Source organism: Schistocerca piceifrons, chromosome 1 (assembly GCF_021461385.2).
Source record: "Schistocerca piceifrons isolate TAMUIC-IGC-003096 chromosome 1, iqSchPice1.1, whole genome shotgun sequence".
Classification (NCBI taxonomy): domain Eukaryota; kingdom Metazoa; phylum Arthropoda; class Insecta; order Orthoptera; family Acrididae; genus Schistocerca; species Schistocerca piceifrons.
In genome coordinates this window covers 329,364,397-329,376,826 of record NC_060138.1, presented here as the reverse complement: position 1 = coordinate 329,376,826, position 12,430 = coordinate 329,364,397, and the positions used below count along the sequence as shown (strand labels likewise).

General features: G+C 41.6%; 1 protein-coding gene across 1 annotated transcript in view; it reads right to left on the bottom strand.

Annotated features, from left to right (window-relative positions):
• LOC124796424 overlaps positions 1-12,006 on the bottom strand; it is a 60,085-nt gene extending 48,079 nt beyond the window's left edge. Inside the window, exon 1 of the mRNA XM_047260612.1 lies at positions 11,764-12,006. Coding sequence (XP_047116568.1) covers positions 11,764-11,979 — 216 coding nt within the window. The 5' untranslated portion in view covers positions 11,980-12,006. The remainder of the gene's footprint in view (positions 1-11,763) is intronic.
• Positions 12,007-12,430: the final 424 nt, after the last annotated feature.

Here is a 12,430-nt window from a genome sequence, read left to right as displayed (position 1 = left end):
ATCGCTAGACTGCCTCTGTTTGTGCAAACATCCACTGAATCTATGAAAGTCCTTCATATCACAGACAAAGAGCGAAGGGTAAACAGTTCTGACACCAAAATTCTATCGAAATGAAGTGAATTGTGCCGACCGAAAAATGCCGCACCATAATACTGAATGAAAAGTCTGGCACACTGTGGTCAGCCCTGCCTTAGCTACTTCGGCGTTTATATCGTTGTGCCTAGGCTATGAACGGATTACAGCAAATGGGAGAGAGTGAAAATCAGCTTTTTTAAAGCGTGTCACTCAGGCTGGGGGAGACAACCCTGACAGAAAAAAGTACCTCAAGGAGGCCTAACGTGGTAACCCCACTTCCTGACTGCCGAGTTAGAGGCAGGTAAAATTTTATGGGGAGATCTGAAATACAACGACCAGCCCAAACAAAAAATTAAATATCTAGAAATCCTGATTTGTTGAAAATCACCACACGTAATACACTCCTGGAAATGGAAAAAAGAACACATTGACACCGGTGTGTCAGACCCATCATACTTGCTCTGGACACTGCGAGAGGCCTGTACAAGCAATGATCACACGCACGGCACAGCGGACACACCAGGAACCGCAGTGTTGGCCGTCGAATGGCGCTAGCTGCGCAGCATTTGTGCACCGCCGCCGTCAGTGTCAGCCAGTTTGCCGTGGCATACGGAGCTCCATCGCAGTCTTTAACACTGGTAGCATGCCGCGACAGCGTGGACGTGAACCGTATGTGCAGTTGACGGACTTTGAGCGAGGGCGTATAGTGGGCATGCGGGAGGCCGGGTGGACGTACCGCCGAATTGCTCAACACGTGGGGCGTGAGGTCTCCACAGTACATCGATGTTGTCGCCAGTGGTCGGCGGAAGGTGCACGTGCCCGTCGACCTGGGACCGGACCGCAGCGACGCACGGATGCACGCAGTGCCGTAGGGGACCGCACCGGCACTTCCCAGCAAATTAGGGATACTGTTGCTCCTGGGGTATCGGCGAGGACCATTCGCAACCGTCTCCATGAAGCTCGGCTACGGTCCCGCACACCGTTAGGCCGTCTTCCGCTCACGCCCCAACATCGTGCAGCCCGCCTCCAGTGGTGTCGCGACAGGCGTGAATGGAGGGACGAATGGAGACGTGTCGTCTTCAGCGATGAGAGTCGCTTCTGCCTTGGTGCCAATGATGGTCGTGTGCGTGTTTGGCGCCGTGCAGGTGAGCACCACAATCAGGACTGCATACGACCGAGGCACACAGGGCCAACACCCGGCATCATGGTGTGGGGAGCGATCTCCTACACTGGCCGTACACCACTGGTGATCGTCGAGGGGACACTGAATAGTGCACGGTACATCCAAACCGTGATCGAACCCATCGTTCTACCATTCCTAGACCGGCAAGGGAACTTGCTGTTCCAACAGGACAATGCACGTCCGCATGTATCCCGTGCCACCCAACGTGCTCTAGAAGGTGTAAGTCAACTACCCTGGCCAGCAAGATCTCCGGATCTGTCCCCCATTGAGCATGTTTGGGACTGGATGAAGCGTCGTCTCACGCGGTCTGCACGTCCAGCACGAACGCTGGTCCAACCGAGGCGCCAGGTGGAAATGGCATGGCAAGCTGTTCCACAGGACTACATCCAGCATCTCTACGATCGTCTCCATGGGAGAATAGCAGCCTGCATTGTTGCGAGAGGTGGATATACACTGTACTAGTGCCGACATTGTGCATGCTCTGTTGCCTGTGTCTATGTGCCTGTGGTTCTGTCAGTTTGATCATGTGATGTATCTGACCCCAGGAATGTGTCAATAAAGTTTCCCCTTCCTGGGACAATGAATTCACGGCGTTCTTATTTCAATTTCCAGGAGTGTATATGAGGAATAGAGGAAAACAAAGAACTTATTAGGCTACTGAACAAAAGAAGGGTTAACTTGACAATTCTGAAACAGACAAAAAAAACAGGACTATGTATTTCTATAATGAATTAATGTGGCGTAGACCTGTCACAAGAACTCATTGCTGTGTTGCAATTCATGTGCGCGGTAAATGAGAAAACAAAACGTAATGCTACACGTACATCACAGAACGGACAATAACAATAACCGAATGGTCTTTAGCAGTAATAGGTGGTTATGCTTCAGAAGACAGAAAGACAGAAAAATTCTAGCAATGTATGAGAAATTTTCAAGAACAGAACAAAAGAGTCTACAGAGAAAGCGTCGACAACTCTGATGGCTTTCTGGCAGGTGAAACGATATGTCTCCTCTTCAGAGGGAAGAAACCTTTGATCGCCAGTTCCATATGCAGAATTCAAAAATTAAGTCTAGTCCAGGACTATAATGGAAACTGCGAATGATCTGCCTACAATGAACTTTCGAGAAGTCTAACAAAACACAAGGTAACGAAATATATCTTTTGATTTGTTTTCTCAAATATTTCTTAAATACTGCAGTATTCACACATACAATTTGTTGGAATATGATGCAATCAATTTCGAACTGAAAATATATAGGTGAGAGCAATGTTAATATTACAACTTGGGGCTCTGAATTGGTATATTTTATAATTTTGGTTCGTATTGGGCACTTTTTATATTTTTCAGCTAATGAAATTGCCTAGGGGCACAAATATTTTGGAGAACAAAACAATTTGAATCTCAAAAATTTAAGTAGAAAATTTGGACTCCATGTTGAAGACATCATGCTTCACCAGCTTACTTCAGACCAGGAAGACAGGTAGTGAAACTCCCTTTTTAGGATTGTGATGACTGAAGTCACCGTTGCAGAAACATTGCAAGTGACGTTTCTTATTTTCGATTTTATTTACTTTCAAATATGATAAAAACTTATTTTGCTCTGGGAACAAAAACAATCGGGAGAAACATTTTGGATTAAATCAAAGGGAAACATAACAGCTTATGAAAGAAAATTAATGACTGAATCAAAAATCTGTTTGCGTAGTCAGTGAAAATAAATGAGTTGTGAACTGTGCAGCTATATACAGAAACTAATTGTCACCTAAGTTCTGCATTAGTAGAAATTAAGAACGAATTAGAGAAAGACTGAATAACTGTAGGTGAAAAAATTAAATCAAGCAATGTTGGATCAAAATTGAAATTTGTGTGTCTAAACTTGACTGAATTGGAATTTGGTTTGAAACGTTAACTTAGTGCCTTTGATAACGCCACAAATTTTATGTGTATGGTTAAAATAGGACTGATACTGAGGAAGTTGTTTCATGTCATTTTTGTGTGGAGAGTGACGATGCATTGTTTGAAGTATATCGTGTACATGAGACTACAAAGTGCTTCTGCGTTCTGAACCAAGAGTTTTGTCAGAGGAAACTGCATGTTTAGTATTTTATGTTTTAAAGTGGTTAGAAGCAGATGAGTTTCCAAAACTGAGAGTAGAAAGTCATTCAGAACTTGTTAGGTGTAAAGAGTCAGTTTGTTAAAAGCTACCTAAGTGTTGCAGACAGTTGCGGATTGACTAGTGGGAGAAGTATTTAAATAAATTTGGCGGACAGTTCAAGATTGATTGGAGAAGATTTATTGGACATGCAGTAAGAGGTACTGATTTATTTAAAATGTCTTATTCTTATGGAAAGACGCCTAGTTTTGGCTTGTCAGTAACTTTAAAGGAAACAGACATTAAAGCATGTGAAATTAAAGTTATTTTTGCTTGTGTTCTAATGTTAAAAAATTGCAATTTGACTGTTAGATTAAGGGAAAGACTGGCCTTAAAATGTAAAGTAAACTTATGTAGAATGATGGAACAGCGAAGAAACATACGTGATAGGATATTTTCACTAATATAATGACAAAACTACCATATAACGTAATGTGTGGCAAAAAAACAGCAAAAATGATGTACGCAATTTTAAAGATGAAATTCTTTGTTTTATTGAATGAACCACTGAGTTTGCCATGTTCTGTTTGCATTGAATTTAAGTTGTACTACGTTGATTTGATGATACATTCATCTAGTTATGGTCTCTGTTATGCTAGGATTTATACTGTTTTATGCTGAATTGATAACTTACCTAATATACTGTGTTCTATATTTGAAACGATTTGAACTGAAATATATTATGTTTATATTTTGGTTGCATATTTTTTATTTTGTGGTTTATTTGAGGATAAAAGACGATATGGCTACTTATGGAGAACTTGTCACAGCTATTAATTCGGTAAATTGGCATATGATGTTTTACCCATGATTTTCAGAGATAATTTATTGGAAGTGGAGTACTTTTTCACTTATTACAGCAATGTTGTAAAAACTTTCATGGGGGATCCATGCCTTACGAATTGTGTGTGTGTTGCAAGCAGATGACCGCAGGCCACAGAGGACTTCTATCTACCTTCATTCTTCTGGCTGTGTCATTTTTCCATCTGCATCTGTCACAGTTTTCTTCTGTCAACATTATTTTCTTTACTGTATGTTGTGATTATCATGTTAAATATTAGGTAATTAATTTATATCTGACACTAAATGCCATTTTCGATTTATGCATATGTGATATTTATTTGACAATTATTATGGCTAGATATTTCTGAATATGGATACTGCGTCCTTTATGTTAGGATGTGATTATGACATGAGAACTATACAGTTTTTATGAATTTTTTGTTGCTGGAGATTGATTCAAAAATGTTTTTTTCTTTTATACACATGTAATGCAAGACTAGATTGCAGGTAAAATGTTTCTATTTTTTTAATGTTCCCAATTATGTCATTATATAACTTCTTGATTACAAATCTGCAAGCTATGGTTTGCGTTAGGAATATGTTTATGGGCGACAACAGTATTGCATTTACACAGTTGAAAAGCTACTTGGAGTTGATACAGAAATAATTTGTCTATACTTATGTGTGGTTATTATTATTATTATTATTATTATTATTATTATTATTATTACTACTATTCTTTTTCGATGCTTACATTTACACATAAACAGTGTTAGTGTACTGTTATTGCATTGTGCTACACAGATTTGACCAAATGGTGAGTCTTATTTGTTCACCCAACGCTAGTTTTGTCACATCGGAAAAATACAACTCCTTTTTTCCAGGTGCGTGTTTGTAGTCCTAGTACAAATTGAAATCGCCGCGTCACAGTAGCTTAGCACATCACAAAACAAAACGTGACAACGCACTGAAAAGTGATGACGGCCTGCGCTGTTTGCTGTCGGTTCCCCTAGAGGTGTGCAATAGTACATGTGCGCGAAGATTTCAATGTGTACCCGCTGTTTTCTTTTGGTTCCCCTAGGGGTGTGCAATGGTACAGGTGCGCGAAGATATCAATGTGTACCAGCACTGCAGACATTTACCTGCAAATAAACAAAAAATGATTATATAACTATTTTTGGAGGGTGTAAGTAAAACCTTATGGTTAAACCTGGTACTAGGTGTTTTAGTCTTTGCCTGCGTTTGCCGGCACCAGGTGTAAGTAGGCTGTTTAGGTTTTTTTATTGGTGTCGCCACGTAGCGCTCTGTATGAAAATCACTGGCTGTGCTGTGCGCAGTCTGTGGCTGGTTTGCGTTGTTGTTTGCTATTGCAGTGTTGGGCAGCTGGATGTTAAAAGCACGTAGCGTTGCGCAGTTGGGAGTGAGCCGCCAGCAGTGGTGAATGTGGGGTGAGAGATGGCAGAATTTTGAGAGCGGACGATCTGGACGTGTGTCCATCAGAAAGAGTAAATTTGTAATATTGGATATCATGGACTGATATATACATATTATGACTTTTGAACACTATTAAGGTAAAATATTGTTTGTTCTCTATAAAAATCTTTCATTTGCTAACTATGCCTATCAGTAGTTAGTGACTTCAGTAGTTAGAATCTTTTATTTAGCTGGCAGTATTGGCGCTCGTTGTATTGCAGTAGTTCGAGTAATGAAGATTCTTGTGAGGTAAGTGATTCATGAAAGGTATAGGTTATTGTTAGTCAGGGCCATTCGATTGTAGGGATTATTAAAAGTCAGATTGCGTTGCGCTAAAAATATTGTATGTCAGTTTAGTGTCGATCAGAATAAGTAAAGAGATTAATGTCTGAGTACGTTCAGTTTTGCTCAGCTGTTTGAAAAGCAAATAATGTAAGAGGTTTATCAGCACAGTCCTTCACTAATTTTTCTAAGGGGACGTTTCACAGGTAACGATCATAATTTAAGTTTCACAGACATTATTTCACGCGCCTACTTGTACAGGGAAGGACGGGTAATATACAATATGTAAAAGAACCAAGAGGAAACAATAAGAGTGGAAGAGCAAGAACGGAGGGCTCGGATTAATAAAGGGTGTATAGCAGGGGTGTAGTCTTTCGCTCTTATTGTTCAATCTATACATCAAAAAATAACAAGGGAAATAAAAGAAAGCTTCAAGAGTGGTATTAAAAATCAGGATGAAAGGATAGCAATGATAACATGTACTGACGATGTTGCTATCATCAGTGAAAGTGAAGAAGTATTACAGGATATGTTGAATGGAATGAAGAATCTAATGAGTACAGCATAAGTACTGAGAGAAAATGGAAGAAAGGCACAAGAAATGAGAAATGGCAGAAATGAGAACAGCGAGAAACTTAACATCAGAAATTGGGCTCACGAAGAAGACGACATTAAGGAATTCTGATATCTGGTCAGCAAAATAACCCATGATATGCGGGACAATGAGTACATAAAATACAGTCTAGCACTGGCGAAAAGAGCATTCCTGGCCGAAAGAAGTTTGCTAGCATCAAACGTTGATCTTAATTTGAGGAAGAAACGTCTGAGAATGTACGTTTGGAGCACAGCATTGTATGGTAGTGAAACATGGACTGAGGGAAAACCAGAGTAGAAGACAATCGAAGCCTTTGAGACGTGATGCTAGAGAAGAATGTTGAAAATTAGGTGGACTGATAAGGTAAGGAATGAAGAGGTTCCCCATAGAATCGACGAGGAAAGGAACATATGGAAAACACTGACAAGAAGAAGGGACAGGATGATAAGACACCTGTTAAGACCTCAGGGAACAACCCTCATGGTACTAGAGTGAGCTGTAAAGGGTAAAAACTGTAGAGGAAGACAGAGACTGGAGAATACCAACAGATAATTGAGTATGTAAATTACAATGGCAGCTCTGAGATGAAAAGATTGGCCCAGGAGAGTAATTCGTGGCGAACCGCGTCAAACCAGTAAGAACACTGATGACTCAAAAAAATAAAGAAAAAACGTATTTTAGGATGTCGTAGTACAGTATAAATAGCCTGGCCGGTTAGCCGTACGGTCTAACGCACTGCTTTCTGAGAGGGAAGGCGTGCCGGTCCCCGACACGAATCAGCCCGGAGGATTAGTGTCTAGGTCCGGTGTGCCGGCCAGTCAGTGGATGGTTTTTAAGGCTGTTTTCCATCTGCCTCGGCGAATACGGGTTGGTTCCCCTTATTCCGCCTCAGTTACACAATGTCGGAGATTGTTGCGCAAACACTTTCTCCATTTACGCGTACACCATAATTACTCTACCATGCAAAAACTGAGGTTACACTCGTGTGGTGTGAGACGTTCCCGGGGCGGTAGTCCACTGGGGGCCGAACCGTACAATGACCCTGGGTTCGGTGTTGGGCGGCGGTGGGGTGAGTGGACTGCTATAGCCTGTTGTGGGGTTGTGTACCACTGCGGGCTACGGCGGGGACGACGCCTCTACGTTCCCAATTCTATGCAATACAATACAATACGGTATAGGTTATTTCGGATGAAACATAGCCTATAAGAACATGAATTACAGATTTAGAGCTCTTAAGATATAATTCAAGCAAATACTCTCGGAAGGTAGTAACCAAAAGCAAAAGTTGATTTTCCATCTCCGACTGCAATGTACTGTCGAGTTGTGCTGGAGCTCTTCTCAGGTTGTCTTGGCGTTCTTTAGTTGGAGCAGTTTTATTCAGAATAAGAAAGATGAATTTGTCCCTTGTGTTTACGTTTTCACCTTCACATTCCCACAGGCAAAAATCTGAGGTACAAAGTCCGAGAACATTGATGGCCAAGAAACATGCCTATCCATCTTCCAGGGAATGTTATGTTTAGATGACTGTCACACGATGATTGGCAAGTGCAGGGACTCCTTCATGCCGGAAGAACATACTCATCCTTGTAGCCACAGAAACCTCGTTCAGTATTGATGAAAGCTGGTTTTCAAGAAAATCTGGACAAGAGAGCCTGTTAGACGATGCGGCAACACAACAGGCGCAATCAACTGATTCTTTATCATAATACACCAGACGTTTAAAGAGAAGCATCTCCACAAAGGCATGGGATTTTCGTCGGACCATCAATGTGAGTTAAGAGTTAAGAGATACCGTCACGAGTGAAAATTACTTCATCAATAAACAGTATAACTGGAGACAGCGATCTGCAGTTAGCGAACAACAAAATTCCAGTCGTATACCTTACTAGCTCACACATCTACATCTACATGATTACTCCGAAATTCACAATTAAGTTCCTGGCAGAGGGTTCATCAAACCACCTTCAAGCCATTTCTCTACCGTTCCACTTTCAAAAGGCGCACGGGACAAATGAGCACTTAAATATTTCTGTACAAGCTCTGATTCCTCTTATTTTACCATGATGACCATTTATCCCTGTGTAGGTGGTCGCCAATAGTATAGTTTCGCAATCGGAGGAGAAAATCGATGATTGAAATTTCACGAGAAGATGCTGCCGCAAAGAAAAACGCCTTTGTTTTAATGACTGTCACCCCAATTTACGTATCATATCCATGGCACTCCCTCCCATATTTTGCAATAACACAAAATAACCTGCATTTTTTTTATCTTTTGCGATCTCCTCCGTCAGTCCCACATGATGCGGATCCCAAACCACACAGCAGTACTCCAGAAAAGGGAGGACAAGCGTCGTGTAAGCAATATCTTTAGTAGGTCTGTTGCACTTTCTAAGTGTTCTACCAATAAATAGCAGTCTTTGGTTTGCTTTACCCACAACATTATCTGTCTGTTCGTTCTAGTTTAAATTATTCGTAACTGCAATCCCTAAGTGCTAAGTTGATTTACAGCCTTCTGATTTGCGCGATTTATCGTGCAACCGAAATTTATCGGATTTCTTTAGTACTGATGCGGATGACCTCACACTTCCCTCTGTATAACAATGGTAGGGGCCGTGCAGATGTAATGTCCGCAATATTGTTGCATGTTGAACACCAATCTGTGTAGAGATTTTATGTGTGCTTGTTGAAGAACAACTTTCTTCTAACTGAATAATCTCTTCTACTTCATCTGTACTCAGTTTATTTGCACGTTCAGATGCGATATGATTGTTCGGCGCTGCAGCAGTCTCAGGCAGTTTTAGTGAAGACGCGACTAAACACACTTTAATCAGGTACTTTACGGTTAGAAAGTTGTTCTGACAGCTTTATCCAAAATTCTTGAAAAAGTAATGTATTCAAGAGTACCACCACATATTTGTAGAAATGAAGTACTAACAAAATGTCAGTTTGGCTTTCAGAAAGGCTCTTCAACAGAAAGTGCTATATATGCTTTCACTGATCAAATATTAAGTGCATTGAATAACCAAACATCATCCATTGGGATACTTTGTGATCTCTCAAAGGCTTTTGATTGTGTGAATCATGAAATTCTTCTAGATAAGCTTAAGTATTGTGGTATAAGTGGGACAGTGCACAAATGGTTTAATTCACACTTAACTGGAAGACTTCAGAAGGTTGAAATTACCGGTACAGATAGTTAAAAACTGGGAAGGTATCATCAATGGTGTCCTACAGGGTTCAGTCTTGGGTCCCTTATTGTTCTTAATATATGTTAACGACTTGCCTCTCTGTATTCATGAAGATGCAAAGTTAGTTCCTTTTGCTGATGATACAAGTGTATTAATGACACCCAAGAAGCAAGAATCAGCTGAGGAAATTGCAAATAATGTCTTTCAGAAAATTATTAAGTGGTTCTCTGCAAATGGACTTTCACAAAATTTTGAGAAAACACAGTTTATACAATTCTGTGCAGTAAATGGCATAACACCATTGATAAATATAGACTATGAAACGGGCTTGGTGTGTGCACCAGGGAGAAATTGAATTGGAAGAAACAAATCGATGATCTGCTGAACCGGTTAGGTTCAGCTACTTATGCTATTAGGATTATTGCAAATTTTGGTGGTAAACATATCAGTAAATTAGTCTACTATGCCTATTTTCATTCACTGCTTTCATATGGCATCATATTTTCGCGCAATTCGTCATCAAGAGAGAAAGTATTCGTTGAACAAAAGTGTGTAATCAGAATAATAGCTGGAGCCCACCAAAGATCACCTTGCATACATTTATTTAAGGAACTCGGGATATTCACAGTACCTTCGCAATACATATATTCACTTCTGAAATTTGTCATTAATAACCCACCCCAACTGAAAAATAATAGCGAAGTGCATGGATACAACACTAGAAGGAAGGATGATATTCACTATACTGGATTAAATCTCACTTTGTCACAGAATGGAGTGGATTACGCTGCCACAAAAATCTTCGGTCATTTGCGAAATAGTATTAAAAGTCTGACAGATAGTCAACCAACATTTAAAAGCAAAATAAAAGAATTTCTGAATGACAACTCCTTCTACTCACTAGATGTATTCTTAGATACGAAGTAGTTACTGTAAAAAATAATAATAGTCATTAATGAATTATTTTGTGTAAAGAAAACTTATGTTAAAGTGACACGTTCCATATCATTACGAAATGTCGTATTCATGATCTATGGAACAAGGATTAATGTATGTATGTTTATCGTATTCTGTACAAGCCGTAGTAGACGAGTTTCCATTACAAAACCTGTTCACAAACAGGATATCGGCAATGTAAATACGTGAGGCATGGTAAAGCAAAGCAGCAGAACTGGTCAATCAGATTCACAATCGTCCGGAGCAAGTGGATTAATAGCTAGCGTTGCTGCCTCTGTATCACAAGGTCCCTTGTTCGATTCCCGACCGGGTTGGGGATTTTCTCTGCCTGGGGATTGGGTTTTCGTGACGTCCTCATCATCTCATCATCATCATTCGTGACAGTGGCTAGATTGGATTGTGAAGAAATTGGACTGCGTCAAAAGTGGGACATCGTACGGGCGCTGATGATCGCGCAGTTGGGCGCCCTACAAACCAAACGTCATCATCACAATCACAGCTGAAAAACTCCAATATGTGAACTGAAGCACAACTTCATCAAAAGAAAAATGACAATCGACAAATACACGCCTGGCAACTGGAGTCCCAAAGTCAAAATGGAAAGCTATTTTTTTTTAACTAGGTGCATGCCTGCATCCAAGAAAAATTGCAAGTACGCCATATGGAAACTTTTCTTCTAATTAGTCTGTACCACCACCTCGTAAAATATTTATTGCTCCTCCTGAATCATTTCGTATCCCGGAAAACTTCTTTGGATTCGCACTTACCAGGAAAAATGGTAAAAGGGAGATATTAAACTTATCTTGACATTAGGAGCAAACGCGACGAAGGATAAGGGTAGCTCTGAGCACTATGGGACTTAACATCTATGGTCATCAGTCCCCTTGAACTTAGAACTACTTAAACCTGACTAACCTAAGGACAGCACACAACACCCAGTCATCACGAGGCAGAGAAAATCCCTGACCCCGCCGGGAATCGAACCCGGGAACCCGGGCGCAGGAAGCGAGAACGCTACCGCACGACCACGAACTGCGGACTGTAAGGGTAGCGAAGACGGCGAATGCGCAGACCTGCTTGAGAGGGATGAGCTGCTGCTCCTGGCCGCTGTGGGGGTGGACGGACCACTTGTGTGAGGAGACGAGGGCGACCCCGTAGACGGCGGGCGGCCGCGGCAGCGTGCCCCACAGGAAGTCGGTGGCGGGCAGCTGGTGCTGCACAGGCAGCGGCCAGCCCAGCGACAGCGACAGCGCGGCGGCCGACACCAGCAGAGTGCTCCCGAGAGACATGGCGGTCCCACTGAGCCGCCGGCTGGCGCGCCGCGCTTATACCACGCCGCCTCCTTCGTTGCGTCACGTCTCACCGTCGCAGCCACACTGCCGAAAGGAGCGCTCTTATCTGCCGGGCACCACACAGTTAGGTGCCTCTTACGTTTCCAAACTACTGTAGCTGTTCCACCGCTGCCTTTCCTCCTGGTAAGGTTTGCCGTACTCGACATCGATTTTCAACGGTGACGCCATTAACACTATGAGCGAACGCTACCAAACTGATAGCACAATTATTCCACGCCAGTGGGGGTTTTGATTAAAATTTTATCATTATGTGAGCTTATTTTCAACACAGAAAAAAGCAATTCCTACAGGTGAAGAATGGTTTGAGTGTTTCCAATTACAAGATGCCAGTGTATTTGGTGATGTTAATTTCTGCCCCGGAATGACTCTCGACAGAGAAGAAACACTT